At 34.7% G+C, this 17,465-nt stretch overlaps 1 protein-coding gene across 2 annotated transcripts in view; it reads right to left on the bottom strand.

The window, feature by feature from the left end:
- Positions 1-15,971, bottom strand: part of PPP1R1C (protein phosphatase 1 regulatory inhibitor subunit 1C) — a gene marked incomplete at its 5' end in the record, with an annotated part of 123,995 nt that extends 108,024 nt beyond the window's left edge. Inside the window, 2 exons of one of the 2 annotated variants that reach the window (XM_081262267.1) lie at positions 14,093-14,153; positions 15,836-15,971. In XM_081262267.1, the coding sequence (XP_081118393.1) occupies positions 14,093-14,153; positions 15,836-15,916 (142 nt within the window). Of the gene's footprint in view, positions 1-14,092; positions 14,175-15,835 lie in introns of both variants that reach the window. The other variant, XM_081262266.1, reaches the window with a different exon arrangement.
- Positions 15,972-17,465: the final 1,494 nt, after the last annotated feature.

The raw sequence follows: 17,465 nt of genomic DNA, 5'->3' as shown, positions 1-17,465 counted from the left end.
AATGGCTCTACTAGAGAGGGTTTTAATACCAGTGGCTCCATTATTGAAGTATTACTTCTCAGAATGTTATGAATATTTTATGTGAAAGTAGAATGAAAGCTTTCTTACCCACCACATCTAGAGTAATGTGTTCCATTCTGAATTCACCACCATCTCCTACCCTCCCCACAAGACCTTCACCTTGTTAGGAAAAGCCTCCCCTTCTATAGCCTTATCACTTCCCCTTTGTTCATCCAATAAATCAAATTCACTAATTTTCCATGTACAAGGACTTTTTCCCTTCCTTCCATTCTTTATCTGCCACCACAGAGACATTTTAAGAAGAAAATCTGAAAATATGGGCTCTCCTGCTTAAAACAATTTTGTGGTTCCTAATCCCAACTCTTTAAAAAATGCTCACATTGCCCTCCAACATGGCACCTGCCAATCTCCACCCTGTCCTGGTGTCACACCGTACTACATCATACTGGACACCTTTCAGGTCCTAGAGTCTGTAATGCTCTGTGGAGTTTCTGGGCCATTGCCCTTACTTTGCCCTTGGTCTTGAATAGTCTTCCTTCTCAAGTTTTAGCATAAGTTTCCTTCCCCCATTAAGTCTTTGCTAACTGGATTAAAATGTTTCTAAAGAATCTTATACTTCGGTCACCAACTACAAACATTTCATTGTAAATCCTTGTGCTTAGCACACAACTTGACCCATAGTAGATGCATAATAACTCTCTGGTGAATGTGTGAAATTTGGGTGCTGTGCTAAAAATCTGAGTATCCCTAGGGAGAAGAATAGTGAGATATTTAAAAATATATAATTGAAAAGGCAAGTGTAACTGAACATTTTATGTAAGAGAGAACTGAGAGAAAATGAGTTTATCTGTCCCTGTAGGTAAGAAAATTTGTCAACTCCAGAAGGATTGCACGTTTTTAAGATCCTTTAGGACAGACCAAGATCAACAATTAAAAGATTCAGAAAGGGTGTTTTAACTAGATACAAGGATATCTTTCTAACAATTTTATTGTCCCATCAAAACATTTATGCTTCAAAAAGAGCTAAGATCCTCATCACTGGAAATGGTCATGTGGAATCTGATTAATCATAAGTTGAAATTCTTAGAGAAGGTAATCCTGCCTGCATAGAGTTGAGATCAAAATAGAAAATAAATTTTGGGTTTTACCAGTTTCACTGTGTTCTTTCTTTGCTTGTAAACAATCATCCTATAAAACAAAAATTAATGAAAACAGGATGATTTTACTAGAAGTCAGGGTAGCTACTGAACATTTGTTTTACAATAATTAATTATACTTGTGAAAAGTCCCAATGGTAGAGTTCAGTTGTTCAATTTCTCTCTCTCTTTTTCTCTCACCACACACACACACACACACACACACACACACACACACACACACACAGTTACAATTCAACAAAGTCATAGAGGTTCACCACTGAGCTTATTAGTTTGGAAATGCCACAGAAGTGATTTCTGTCTACCTGTGGTATAATATAGAAAGTTTGGGGATTTAAAGCTTTTCTTAACTGTACTTAGTAGTATTTTTCAGCTATGAACTTCTAGAAAATATATTTCTTGGTATGTCCATGTACAAAATAAGGAATGAAAAAATGTATCTGAGTATCTAAAAAAATGCAAGTAGTTAGTAAAATCATTGTGGTGAAGGCCTTCTATGTAGGAAAACAATGTGTATTCAAAGATTTAGGTTGGAAATGGTTAAAGAACAAGTAGCTAGTCTGGCCAGTGTTGTGGGAGCAGGCTGAGAACAAAGCAGATCTAGAGAATTTGGCTTCATCCAGGATTTCTTTGGGCTAAGAAATCTCAGTATCATAGGAGCAAAAAGTGAGCAAAGGCAATGATATACAGGAGAGTTGCTAGGAAAATATGAGGGAAGAACTTGTGAAGGATCTCAATTTGCATATGCCTTTCTGATGCAGTGTTTCAAATATGTAGCTGCTATATGCTGCAGTGAGCCTGGGTCTCTAATATGAGTTTTTCAGGGGTGACTAATGAACTCCCCCACCTATCCCTGCCCCCAAAGCCCCTGATGTTTGCTTAGAGATGGGAGAGAATACAGATTGATCTTGTCCCAACATAATTATTAATGTCAGGGTTTTTTTTTCTTTTTTTTTTTTTTAAGATTTAGCTTTTCTTTTTTCCCCTACTTTTATTTTGATTTTATTTTACCATTACTCTGAATAGTGTGATTTTACAAGTTAAGGAAGAGGAAGGTAAGAATTATGATATGTAGATACTCGGGGTCATCTTATACACACAGTTTTTAAATATATATTTTTCATTCTACCAAATGTTTGGTGGTTTTTAGTGAGATTGTTATATAATATTCGTCATTTGTATTTGGAGTTTTTAAAGCATGTAAATTAGTCTATCATGAAGTATATTAATAAACAATATCTTAAAATCAGTAATCTTTTGTCTTTTAGTTCTTTTAAATATCATTTTGATGTATTTGTTCTAGTTATATTTTTTCTTTTTCAAATATTCAATCAAGATTATTAATAAAATCCCCAAATCCCAGTATTCTACTTTAAGCACAGAGAATTTTGCTAATTCTTATATAATAATTATTACTAATCCCAATATAAATTTAGTAACATGAAGAAATATTGTTTTGTTTTTATTTTTTAATTGTTTTGTCTTATTTTGTTTCCATTTCAGTTCACATGTATTCCTTAGAGTTTACAATTTGGAGTGGGAAATCATTCTATCTCTTCACACTCTATGTCACAGTTTTGAATTTCTTTCATGCTAATAAAGTTATTTTTTCACATGAAGTTTGTTTCTAAAGCCTTTCATGTTGTAGACCTTTCACTTTAAAGATAATGAGGTGATTCCAAACTCTAGCTGCTTACACAGAAAAAAATTAATATTAAAAGGAAAAAAATTATCTCCATAGAAAGTGGTTTGCAATAAGTCTGGAAAAAGTGCCAAGAAGAATGTTATACTAAGTTAGAAATAAGGAAACTGGGCTGGTGTGTGCAATGAGATCATTGTTATGCAATATAACAGCAGCAGGCCCACAGTGACAGGCATGTTAATAATTATCTAGATATCAGGAGTACTTAGAACACAATCTTACCTAACATAGTCAGAAAATAATAAAGCAGCTGGAATGTTGTGAAATGAAGCCATTCATATACATACATATACTTACAAATAATTCACTGAGCTGGAGTAAGTTGTTTCTGTGGTTTCCTTGCATAAAAATTGAGTGCTTTCACCAGTTTTTACCAGATCACTCTAAAATGTTTTCTCTTATAATCATTAAGTTCTGCTTACATAAAAATCTTAACAACAAAACAACAAAATGAGTGCTTGGGTAAGCTGTGTAACTGTAAATGCTTTTGGTATGTAATGGACTGTCCAGTTTTCAGTATTGTTTACAAGGCTGTTAACTATTCCTATAGCTTATTGGCAAAAAGAAAGAAGAAAGAAAGAAAGAAAGAAAGAAAGAAAGAAAGAAAGAAAGAAAGAAAGAAAGAAAGAAAGAAAGAAAGAAAGAAAGAAAGAAAGAAAGAAAGGGAGGGAGGGAGGGAGGGGGGAGGAGAGAAGGAGAGAAGGAGAGAAGGAGAGAAGGAGAGAAGGAAAGAAAGAAGAAAGAAAGATAATTTAAGAATTACTGGGCAAAATATTTCCTTAAAAAATAAAATTTATTTTGCAATTCAAATGAAATAAAAAGAAAACCCTGCCCCTATTTACTTGGCTCATACATAATAAAGATAGAAGGAAAGTATATGACCTTTTAATGGGAGAGAGACTGTTACTATTGGATGGTATTGAACTCTTGAGTTCCTATATTCTTGTAAGAAAGCATCTAAGTGGTCACATATTTCAATTTTATATCATCAATATTTTATTGACACTTTAGAATATGATGTGAATAATTTAAGGACTGTAAAAGTATAGAATCAGTCATTAAATTTTATTTAGGCTTCAAATTGTCCTCCAAAACTCAAGATGTTCCAAAATCATCACAGTGAACTCTCCTCTATGCATCTCAGTCACTAATTACCTGTAGTCCTTAACTCACAGCTTGTCTCTACTGAAACAAAGCAGCAAGTCCTCCTCTACTAAAAGTCATCCTTGCTGAAATGATTCAAAGGACTCCATTGATCCTGTGCATTGTCCTTCAAAGGCCACTTTAAGTTATGTCCATAAATACTCAGTAAAGCAGTTCACAATCATCCAGTGGGTTACACATCAGTACTTATGTTTCTTGTGAAATGAAAGGGCAAGAATAAGCCTTGAGGAATGATTAGGTTAGTTTTAATGGTCTCTACTTTCCTTCCCCAGTGAGGGTCCTTCATACTCACTTGCCCCTTCCTGGACCTCATAGCCTTGTTCTTCAGTTCTGCCATTTAGAAAGGACTTAACCAAAGGCAGAAACAAACAGAAGGGCTGTATGACAAAATCTTTCTTCTTCCTACCCATATTAAAATTTACTAATTCTATGACCCATTCCTTCAGAGCATTACTAGGTGACAGAAAGATATTGGATAATCAGTTGGAATAAACATGTTAATGGATCCAGTGACTTCCATAAAACCTTTCAGCAGGAATGGTTCATAAAAGTTTTATGGAAGAAAGTGAATTTGATTTGAGTCTGTTAGGATAAGAAAGATGAAAGTTGGGAAAGGAAGATGACATTCCAACATGATCACAATAATTTCTGCTCTGGCCAACTAGAACACAGAGGTCTTAGCCTTCTAATTAATATTTTAAGTCAAGATAATTATTTTTCAATACATTAATATGTAGGTAGGCAAGCAGGGAAATGAATAAATAATTCTCCAACTCTAAGAAGAGAATAGTGAATAAGATTTTTTTTTCAGTTTGGTTATCTGATTTTTAAAAATTTTGCCTGTTTAATAAAACATACAGTATTAACAACTCTAAAAAGTCACCTTCACTAGAAAATTACAAAGAAAAGAAAAAAAGTATAGAATTACCACTTCGGAGTAAACTTACTTCAGAATAAAAAAGAAGCTTATCCTGGGAATACCAAACAGACTCACATATGGCCAAGCCACAACAAGGAACTAACTTATGGTTACCTTCATTAATAAAGTACAAGAACATGTATGATGTTGCATGTCTATAGAAAGAAGAATGTTATTAACATAACATTAATATGTTATATTCTTTCGAGAAAAGCATCTAAATAGTTCATTGACACTTTGGATAGACAATAATGATTCAGATGTTCTAACTTTCTAGCTTCTTTGACTTTGAGCAACTTACCTATCATTCCTACTCTTTAAAATGGAAGTTAATATATGTTAAATAGTTGTTGAGGAGATACATTGTGGGACAAACGAAAAACAACCCAAAGTCAGATATATTACTATAAGCCCCTTTAAATTTGCCTTGGAGCTTGTGTATATTTCCTTTTACTTGTAGATTAGAGGCATTTTTTATCTTTTGCATTGTACATGTACTTAAAAATATATTTTGCATATGTTCCTTTTTTCTATAACTGTCTTTATAAAAAGTAAAAGTAGTATTTTCCTGGATTCCAACAATGGCTATGACTATGGACACAGATGGAAAATATCTGCAGCCATCTCCAGGACCTAAGTTTAAAAGTCCCCTTTATTGGTTGAGTGAAGCAGGAACTCTGGGCTATTCACCAAATAAAATTACCTGTGGTAGAATTTGAGAGGAGCCATTTCATCTTAATCTTTTATACAGTTTTCCTTCATTGAAATGTCATGCCAAGTGGTTCTCTGGCATTATTTCTTGAAAATCTTTCAATAATTGGGGGCAAGTGGGAAATGTTTAGACTCCCTGGAGATTAAAGAGTGGGTAATCCTTACAGTGATTCAGGAAGCAAATACAGCCTAAGCCTGTCCCTACTTGATCTAAATGAAATCTTTTTGCTAAATTTTCTTCAACAGGAAGGTTCATATGGCAAATGGTCAAAGTTCTTGTGTTCTGCTTTGTAAGTTCTCAGTCAAAAATAAAAAGATAATAAAGTGGTAAAATGTAAGTCATAATTTAACCTAATTATTTTACCTTCCTTTTTAAAATTTATTTTGTTTTATTCAAGTCTCAGCTTTAGGGCAATTGTCAACAATTTAGGTAATCAAGATTCAATGGACTGACTCATATAAACGTCAGTCTGAAATGATTTATTTAAGAGAAGAAATGAGAATAATGTATAGATGATGATGAAATATATGAAATCTTCATGAGAAGATTCCATGTTCCTTATCATAACTAAAAGGTAGGACATATAAATTATAGGATATAAATTAGAGATGACAAATCAACGATGAAAAGTAAAGTGCTATAGTATATCACCCATGGTGTAATTTTGTCTGCTGAAAGTATCAGCAATGTTGCTTACACATATCTTCTCACTTGATTACAGCAATACAACCAGTGTTGGAGCTACCAAGACCTTTGCTTCATGGAGGAAGAAGCTGAGGCTTGCTTCAACAATCATGTCATGACTTAAATCCACGCTCACTGATTCTAAGTTTAAGTCTCCTTAAACAAAACCAACTCCCAGTGTTACAATCATGAAAAAATAGTTTGGAAGTTACTATGTGATCCGAGATCCTTTAAGACTGTTGTGGACCCAGAAGACACAATAAAAGTAAAAAGGGTCAAGTTTCACTTGTAGAGTACAGCCAGCAGAAAGAACATTGGTAATGCAGGAGGCAAGTTAGAAATAGAGGAGTCAGAGATGATTCCAAGGCTGTGTGGTTCTGTGATTAAAAGAGTGGGGAACCCCATTTACAGAAATGCTGAGATAAGAATTCAGAAGTTGTTTTCAAAGATGGATGATGCATTTTAATTAGACATTGGCTTTCAGGTGGTAGGAGAAAGGCAATAACTCTATTGATTGCAGAGCTTGGATAGATTTTGATTTTCTCAAAGCTCCACTAATTTACTATTTTGTGAAAATGACCATCAAACAGAAGCAATTAGAAAGAGTGTTAGGAACCTTCTCAGGTTTAAATTTGAATGTGCAGCTGAACAGCCCAGAGCAGCTGACAAGGATGTCACCTGTGTTGGTTAGTATACAGACTCAAAAATATACACATTTTTTCAATGGACTCAGATGAGCCTTCTTCCTACTTACTACATTTAACAAAATATATTGCTGCTGAAAAAAACATGCATTTTGGAGACTCACAAGCCCAGTTTACTGAGCTTATCAGATCCTAGGAGAATAAGTCACTTTCCTGGGGTAACTTGGCCAGTAAGTAGCCACTCTAGATTCACATTCAGGAATAAGAGATCCAATCCCCAAATGTCAACTCCTAACTACCACTTATCTGTTTCCCCAAGATCATAGTTTCCATTTATTAATGGAAACATTGATAAATGTTTGAAAGTCAAATACATGTCCTGTGTGCTGTACTTTATTTTTAATGGTAGTTTATCCTTAAAAAAAAATTCTATAGTAGACATTCTATACTGAAGTGAAATACATTTTGTATTTTTGATACATATGATTGCATATATATTTTTGTCATGTACTGTTGGTTTTGTTATCAAAATGCATTGTGTCAAATTGTAAAATATATCTCATGTAAGTTTCTCCATGACAAAGTGGATGGAGGCTTATCTATTTTGCCCCCTGAAAATAGTAAAACTATACTTTATTCAGAGTAGGTGCCAAAAAAGTTTGACAGAATAACTTTCAGGATTTTTAAAGTCCAGTTAATGTAATAATTCATGGGTATTTAGTATATACTCTATTCATAGTTTGGAATAATAATAAAAATATAGCTTTGATTCTAATCCTTAAAATATCAAAGCCAAAAGATTAAAAACAAAGTATCATAAGCACTTTATGGAATAGTGAGCATAATAATGCCCCTATGCCTTGACTGTAATTAATTTCACCATGGTTTTAGTTCAGATTTATATTATTACTATTTTTTCAAGGTTCATCCAGGCAAATTATTCTCTGTTATCTTGACCACATTTTCATAGAGGATTTAGGAATAAGGACTCAATAAATATGTACTGAACTGAATTGAGTGTCCCAATCAACTAGTATAAATCAATAAATAGCCTTAAGAGTAGAAGGTGGAAGGGGAGTATTGGAATAGCAGAGTTATACAATGGATCAGTTAATTAGGGAACACTTTTATGATTTAAGTGAGTCTTGCCCTCTCATCTAAATAAGAGAAAGATAGAGATTGATTTATGTAAATGAGTCAGTTTTTATTTTCTTAAGAGTTGGCATAGGAGAACTACTTCAAGGAATCAAAGGAAGAAAGCTCAGCCAGAATATAGCATAGACATGATGTATGAAGGTAAGTGAGAACAAATGGAGTGGAATCAGAAGTGAGGAGCCAGAGTGTTTGGCAGCTGTCTCTAAAGGATTTGTATTCTCAATATTCAACCTTTTTTCTTTTGACATATTATTAAAACTTAAATTTAATTTTTGATTAAACACAGATCTGCAATCATTCTTTCATAGCTTGGTAGACATTAATATTCTTATTTTAAAGAAAATTCTGACTCATATTCTACAAAAATTATATTTGCAAGCAAGACATACTCAGTTGAACCAATACCACCATATAAGATGCATAACGATTCCATAATTGCACTGAAGAATCAGAATGTATTGTACATAATTTTTCTTATCAACTATTCCAGTCTAATGGGACTCTGTCTGCCACTGCCTAACACAGTTAGGACTGGAATAGAGTAGGACTATCTTCTAGTAAGAAATGCAGCTTTTAGGAGGATCCGCTCTTCTTGGCTGGGGTATCATGACACAGGGGAACTGCAGGTTGTCAGTATCTACTTGGCAGCAGGCACAGTGAGAGCCTTTCTCTTCTACCTCAATATTCTGTTTTAAGAAAGGAAGAAATTGAGCCCAGAGAGGCTAAGTATACACCCAGCATCTCACCACCAATAACTGGCAAAGCTGGGATTTAGGGCCAGTCCCCTTCCAAAGCCAGGGCCTCTTTACGACTTACAAAATACCTTATAAGTATTATCTGCTACATCCCCCCTCTGTAGGAAAACAGAGACCCAAAAAGATGAAGTGAATTAACATTACAGTCACTCTGTCACATTTCACCAAGCCATTTCTAACTTTTAAACAAGCCATATAAAAGGTGAGTGGAACATGCTATTATTCAAAATGAATAAAAGTCATCATCCTGCCAAAATAAAGAGGAAATATTTCACAAGTTTATGATTTGCTCCTTCATTTTCCTTTTATTTAAGTTGAAGATTATACTTGAGCATACCTTGGCATTACTAAGAATTGAAGCTTACTTCATTCTTCACTCAATTATTCCAATTGATTAGGCAATTTGGCTGCACAAACTGAATAATTATGGGAAAATAAGTCAATCAATTGTTGGATGCATGAATCACCAAAAATCAGTTGCATCACTTGTGTTTAAATTATTCAACATGGCTTGGCATCTAATAACCCACAGAAATCAATGCTGAGGGAAAAATAATAGGTATTTCTGACAATTTCTTAGAAATTAACACCAGTTAGCTCAAATGATTTTCAAACATGAACCTTTGTATTGTTCTGTAATTAATAGTAATAAGGTAAAGTAAATCCTAAGCAACCAGCAAGGTCAGTGTCAGAAAGTATTACAACCACATTCCCAAATAACTTAAAATGAAACTTAACTGTGTATGCTATAGGCAAGTATCTTTTCCTTGAATGCACTGACTAGACTAGAGGTCCCTGGAGGTGTAACATAAATAGTCTGGATGTGACAAAGTCTTAACCATCTTTCAGAGGCCCTGGAAAATCTTCAGTGTGATCCCTGAATCTTCTATTCAAGGTGTCCAGTTGCCTTTTGACACACAATCATTCATTTTGTAAAACAGAGGTTTTCCCTCAGAAGAGATGACATTCATGTGAATGTCTTGACACTGAACATAAATCTCCATGTTCACTTTATTGACCCTAAGAGACATTTCATTGTTTATGGAAAAGGGCATCATGAGAAATTTCTGAATGCCTTCATATTTTGAACAACTCCGTGTGAGTCCAGCATTATTTTGTAGCTATCATATAAATAATATCTAAGGATTCTCAACCCAGAGCTTTCAAAATCTCATTAGTTAATTTACTGAGTCCTGAAATACGTGCCTCATTCAGAAAGTCATGTGCTACTTACAGAATGGACTGTGGCTTCTTTCCCAGTTTAAGGAGCTAACTAACCCAAGTGGTTGGAAATCCAAATTCTCTCTAATGACTAGATTTACTACCAAGTTTGAAAGGAGAGAATGTGATATTTAATTACTGTATCTCATATTAACTAATTTTTAGGTTCCTGAGGTATGTGAGAATATCCTTTTGTTTTTATTTCTAATTTCTAAGACTATTTGTAGCTAAAAGGATCAAGGGAAAGCTAATCTCCTCCCAAAATTGGCTGTGATAGGATGTTCAATAACTATCCCCCAAATCATTTTATGTTATATTTCTTTCTAGTCCCAATTTTAGATGTACTATAAGCTTTTAAATGACGCCAGAACTCCTGGGTACTTACCCAAACCTTCACTTAGCTCCAGTCCTCTTACGGTTCACTCATGTTTAATAGAAATCAGATCCATTAAGTATAATTGTAACCATACTGCCTCCACTTAACAGTAAGTGGAACAGAACGGATGCCACAAACTTTAATATTCAGAAGGCCTGGTCCAGCCTGGCATTTTACTGGAAGACTGTGTCCAGCTCTGGGCTCCAAAGGCAGAGGGCGGGGGTGGAATTTGGATATTGTTCATTAAGGCCTGTAGGGGATCTGGAGATGTTCAATAAAGAAAATAAAAGAAGGAATTCTTTCATGTATTTTAAAAGGCGAGAAAATAAATTTTTATTAAGGAAATAAATGAAGAGTTATTGTAAAGTGGGGAATTTGTACTGAAGTTTGGTAGAAGAAACTGTTTTCTAATATTTAGAATTGACAGACCTGAAACTGAAAACCAGAGGTAATTATAGATTCTTCTCTGAAATACATAAAATGGAGCAAGTCTCAGAGACTTGGTTTGGTTTATGTCTTTCATGAAGATGTGTGATTATACTATTTCCTGAAGTTCTTTTCCAGCTCTATATTTCTATACTTTGTGTTAGTCATCTTTTTTGTCACTGTGACAAAATTTCTGAGATAATCAACTTATAAGGAGGAAAGATTTCTTTTGGCCAAGATTTATTTATTTTGGTCAGTGGGCCCTCTGGCTATGGGACTGTGGTAAGGCTGACCATCATGGTGGGGGGCATGTGGTAGATCAAATCTGCTCACTTCATGGTAGCCAGAAGCAAAGAGAGAGAAGGAGAGACCGATGTCCCAATATCCCATCTGAGGGCATACCCCTAGTGACTCAACTTCCTTCCACTGGGACCACTGTTTGATGTTCCCACCACCTCCCCAAGTCTGACAACCAAGGTTTTAGCATACTGGACTTTTAAAATTTGCAATCCAAACAATAACATATTGGCAGCCAAATATACATCCACTCATAAGTCTGCTTCAAGACAAGTAAGGTTAAGTAAATCTATAAAATATGAGGTTATCAGATACAAAAAGCAGCATTGCCATTTATTGCTGCATATAGAAGATTCCATGTCTGCATTCCTCTAAATAAAAATATGGGAACCACATCACTAGCTACAGATTATCAGAGAGTGAAAGCAAACAGCATTCAGGCCAAGAAGAGACGATGATACTCTGAGGTAGAATTTCACAAAGGATTTCAGAAACAGAAGCTTGATTAGAAAAGGAACTGAAAATGTAGAAGGAAAAGCAGTTTCCTGCAAAGTTCATTCACACAGGTAGCCCCAAGGAAACATTTGAAAAAGGTGACATTTGTCTTTGGAGATTCCTTACACCCATATCTCAGGCTTCAAGTATTTTCTATTTTTATCTGATTGTACAGAAGTATTCCTAGGAGCAAGTTGTTGGCTTCTGCCGTTTCTACCACAAAGACACAATCTTTGCTATTAGACTTTCCCAGGTCGAATGCCTTCAATTCAAATATTTTAGTTCCTGTTGCCATTGTTTTGAGTTGAACTCATCCAGGTCAAAGGATGGTATATCCTTAACAAGTTGTGAACCTATTTCCATAGTGCTTCTGCTGCTGAGAATTCCAGGTCACTTGTTAGAAAGGAATGGGGGGTGGCAATTTTCTGCCCCTGGAATCCTACCTGCTGGTCACCTATCTCATTTGTGTGTTTAGAACAGCATAGATGGAGTATAAAACAAACAAACAAATCTTTATTTGTGTGTAAAAATATCTTTCCATTTAATTTCTTATGTACCAAATATGAACAGAATACATATATGAACCTAAAAGTAAAATTAAATCTTTCCTTCAAATGATTTAAACTCCTGGAAAGGTTAAAAAGATTAAAAAATTGTAAGCTATAACTTTTATTTAATAATATCATCACACAAATTAAAATGGCTTGTTAATTATATTTATATAATGAAAAATTAATTTAATTTGCTGTATTAATGGACAATAAAGAAAGATTTCCAGGATTTGAATTTTAAACACCACTAATTACAGTTTATTCTAAGAACCCCCAATTATTTCCTGAGCTCTTTGAGTGAATAGAGAACTGTAGCTCAGTGGTAGAGCTCTTGCCTAGCATGTGTGATGCACTGGGTTTGATTTTCAGCACCACAAATAAATAAATAAAGGTCCATTGACAACTAAAAAATTATTTAAAAAAAAAGACTTTGAACATGACAATAACCATGACTTTCCTAAATAAACAGTGTGGTGCCTGCAGAACTAGGGAGGTTCTTCTCTAGTTGTTTGAAGGATATCTAGAAATCAAGGTGGGCAGCAACTCTTTGAACAGGGAACAAATTCCAAGACATGTTAGAAATGATTGCCACTGAGGGTAAGGCAGCCATGACAAATAGCTATAAAACTGCTTGAGAAGATTTAGTCATTGTGTCTACATACTTGTATTTATTTGTAAACTATAAGTACATTTTCACCTCTTATTCAACCAAATAAAAGTACATTTACTAAGATAATATAGTTGAAGATGATTTTAAAACTTCATAGCTCTTCAAAGGTAAGGAATCAAGTTATAATAGTATTTTCAGCAGGAATAAATAGTTGATGTGTTTGCCGATGGCAGTGAATATTCTTGTATTTAGGCTCAATGATGAATATTTCATGAAAATTTTACTTTCTTTTCATGTATTTCTCTAATTAGAAAGAATCTGACAAAGTCAAGGACAATTTTAATCTGGTATTCTTAAAATGGCTCATTCACACTACAACCTATAATTAGATGTATTATATTTCCACTATTCAAACTCATTTGTTTTCCTCCCTCATTGTGTATACCTACAAAAAAATCCAACACCAACTTCCTCCTGGTTACAAATTAATGCCGTGACCTTTCTGGTCCTATTTATATTTCTAGAGGCAGCATTTAAATGCACGACTAAAATCACCCCACTCAATACGTAAATAATGTTCGTGCCTTGCCGATCATAGTCCTTTATCAGGAATAATAATGCAGCTTTACTTTTTACAGGAAATGGGAAATAAAACCTCAACAAATGGATGCAACCTTCAGAATGGCTCTCAAATGGGCAGAGCTGAAAATTGATCTGGTTATTTGTCAATTGCATTATCCAGAGATGACATCAGCAGCAAAACTATAGCCAGTGCTGGCTCATGGCCCACCCCATGACATAACTAAAAACCAACTCTGTAAAAATATAAGGATCTCTAGGGCTGTTATTTGAGCTTTGAAATCTAATTAAACAACTTCTCACTCCGCCTCATTAGTAAGCACTGAACCAGATTCTATACAAACACCAGAACACATGACATCCAAACTAAAGGTACATTTCACATCATCCCCAGTGGGTCATTCTAGAAAAAAAAGCTAGCTGTTAACTGAGATAGTCCCTCTAATAGTTATTTCTGATTTTATTTTTTATTAATCTATTAAATGATCCATATTATAGGTTAGCTTGTTAGAGCGCTACTAACTGAAATCCTGAATCACAACTTTTTGGCAATGACAGCTCTTTGATAGTCTTCAAACAACCCCATTCTGTCCCACCAATGTCAAAGATATCATGCTTCTTTACCTGGGGGGTTATGTTCATTGAGAATCACAAGTGATGCTGGTGTAGGTCTTCTTTTCCTTATCTGTGAACAACAAAGGCCCAGCTAATGTCAGTGAAAATCCCACATGGCCCCTGGTTGCCCTGTGGCTCACAAAAATACCCATCTTCATATTTCCCCAACATACAAAAACATACTTCCAGAGGGCACACAATATGTGCCCACTATTTTTTTTTAAATAATAGAAAGCCAGATTATTAAGGTGTCATATATTACTATCACCTTCTTTGAGTACAAAGCTACATTTCTACAGAAAAGAAATAGTTGTATATATTCCAATGATGTAACTGAAAGTTAATATACAGTGAAGGTATGAGAATGACTTGCTCATTTTATGGCAAGACCCTCATAATTTCAGTGATGCTTTCAAGATCCATTTCCTTTATCTTTAAATGCAGTAAGAGGAACTTGGCAACCTCGAATTTCTAGCAGTGTCATAGTTAAATTAATAGCATGTATTTTAAATTTAAATTACTATAGCTAAGTTTTTATTTTCTAGTATATTTTTAGAACAAATCAGCAAGTAAAGAATGAATATGGCTCTTGGAATAAGATATAATTCAGTTAAAACTAAGAGGTTTGGTTAGTTTTTTTGTTGTTGTTGTTCATTTGTTTGTTTGGGTTTTTTTTCCTTATTTGAAGAGTTAGAGGAGCATATTATGAATCAAATTTCTTGTTTTGGCTATCCTTTATTTCTTTAACATATACATTCATAGTTGACTTCCCCAAGAATGTGTAAGTAGAATAGAGGATAAAATGTACCAATGGCATCTTGTTTAAAACAGAAGGAATGCTCCATTCAGCAGAGATACATGTTCAAGGTCGTATTGATCTGGCCTGAGTCTACATAGATCTACCTTTGACTGTCAAAACAATTTAGGAGTAAGTCTGAGATTCAATAATTATTTTATGATTTTGTATCAAACGTTTGGGTACGGATTAAGGAACAATTTAGGTTTCAAGGAATTAATGAATTAGGTGCATGTCCCCCATGGATTCCTTTGCTTTTGTCTTCCCACAGTATACTATATTTGAAGTTTTATCACAAATAATCTTTTAAGTGGTGCCATTGCATAAAGAGTCTAAGTAAATCTGATTATGAAAGGAGATAGAGATGTCAGCCATAGTAGATAGAGAAAAGAAATCTAGGAAATGTTGAAGTGTTATTTGTAATATATGAATACAATCTTTTTAGAATTGTACATATGCCTACAAATCCTACTTATTATATATTACATATAATTACTGTTTGGGGTACTAAATGAAAATAATGCTTAACAATATCAAACCTATAATCTAAAATTATTCTGGCATTTAATGTTTTCATTTTTACATCAAATTTTTTTTCTAAAAAATGAAATAAAATGTTGCTAATTTTGAAAATGTCTTAAAATTTGCTCTAAATGTTAAAACTGTTATTTACATATGCAGACACAAATATTGATAGCTCTAAATCTGAATGGCTAATATAACCATTTTTCCCAATGGGTGCTAATTTTGTATGAAATGAAATGCTATATTTCAGCCAACAGTTTCCCAATTGTTTATTCAAGTGCATATAGAAACCAACTTATTTTTCATTCATTTATCCTAAAAGTCCCAAAGTTAACAAACTCAAGAGATTAAAAAAATAACTTTCACTAAATAAAAATGTATGTTCATATTATCTTACATCCAGGAATTTTCCCCCACCCAAGCCCACTTACCTGCTCTGCTGCCTCAGGTGCAATCTGACTCTGGAATAAAGGCACAGCGAACTGTATCTTCTTGGGGCTGTTGGGCTCCATGATAATAATGAGAATTATTCAGAGATGTAAAGAACTCAGAAAGACTAGCCCCAAGTGGTATCCACCATGTGTTTCCTCAGGCACACTCCACCAAGCCACACACAGTGCTTTGTAACAAATAGCTGTAATTCCAGACTGAGCAAGTGAAGATGCAGAGGTTTGAGGAACTTCCTTCTTCAGCATCCACAGTGATGCCTGGCTTGCCTGTTCCCCACCAATCCCTTGGATCCTCTCAGCACAATACAGAAAGGAACAATAAGCTAATTGTGTGCCTCTTCACTAATACACATGCCAAGCATTCACTCAGCAGCTAATTGAAAATGCAATGCTAGCCTTGAAGGACCTGCTGCCCTGGGATTTGAAAGAAAGACTCTATCCACTACATCACTAACCAGCTGCTTGAAAGTGCAATGTAAGCTCCCTCTGAGTATTGCAGGAATGGGCCATTCATTATTGATGAACATAAAGCAGGAAGTTTTTAAAGTTGGGGGCAGGGTTTGGGTACAGAATCATTTCATTTCTCCCATAGCAACTTACAAGTCAGACACCTCTGCTCTTTCACACTCTGCCACCATATAGATGAATGGCCGTGGAGGGGAAGCCACAACCAATAACACCAGCTATTTGTGTGCTTCAAGATCTCATTAGATCAGACTGATCATAGGTGCAGAACATCTGTGGTGTAGTGAGTTCAGCATTGCCCCAGGACTGAGCAGATCTTAGTTCAATTCCCATCTCCACTATTAACAAGCTCTGTGGCCTCAAGCAAATCACAGGCTATGTCTAGGCCCCCGTATCTTCAACAGAGAAATGAGGGAGTTGAATTCCATGACCTTTAAGCTCCCATTCTGTTCCAATATTCTATAATTGTAGTTCACAGTTTTCATTAGAGTGGAAAGTATTGAACAGCTAAATTTAGCAAACAGCTTGGAAGTCATTGCTCCTGCACTGACCTCTATTCTATTTCCTAGTGGAGTCAGTTACATTCTCCGACTTGGAAGAATACAGAAATGGCTGGGAAAACATTAGTGGAAGCCTAATGGTATCCAGCACTGTGACTTGATATCAATCATAGGGTTGTATGCGAATATAAGAACTGGAAAAAAAGCACAAAGGGATATTCTTCAGAAAGACATTGGATGGTTGTCTTGTGGCTAGTGGCCAGGGAAGAGGGGTACACTGGCCTGATCACCACATCAACTAATATCCAATTGGTGGTAATAGCATCACCAGATGGTAGATGGTCTTCATATGTGCAAGAATTTTGGAAAATGAAACTGTTTAAAGAGAAAAAAAAAAGAACTTTAGTTCTCTACTTCCTTTTTCAAAAGGTTTTATTTGACAAACACTAAAATTTTAAATATGCTTTTGGATTCATTGAATACATTTAGACATTGGCTATTATTCCAGGTATTTACAAATGAAGTTTTCTTTTTTCTTTATTTTTTTTAAAATTTTGATTCTATACCAGAAACCATGATGTAAGTACACAATGTTCTGATGAAAGAACATGGAAAGTAATATGCATTATTCAAGTAGTTTTCTATAC

Source organism: Spermophilus citellus (assembly GCF_964194105.1).
Source record: "Spermophilus citellus genome assembly, chromosome: 11".
Classification (NCBI taxonomy): domain Eukaryota; kingdom Metazoa; phylum Chordata; class Mammalia; order Rodentia; family Sciuridae; genus Spermophilus; species Spermophilus citellus.
This window is presented reverse-complemented; position numbering and strand designations above follow the sequence as displayed.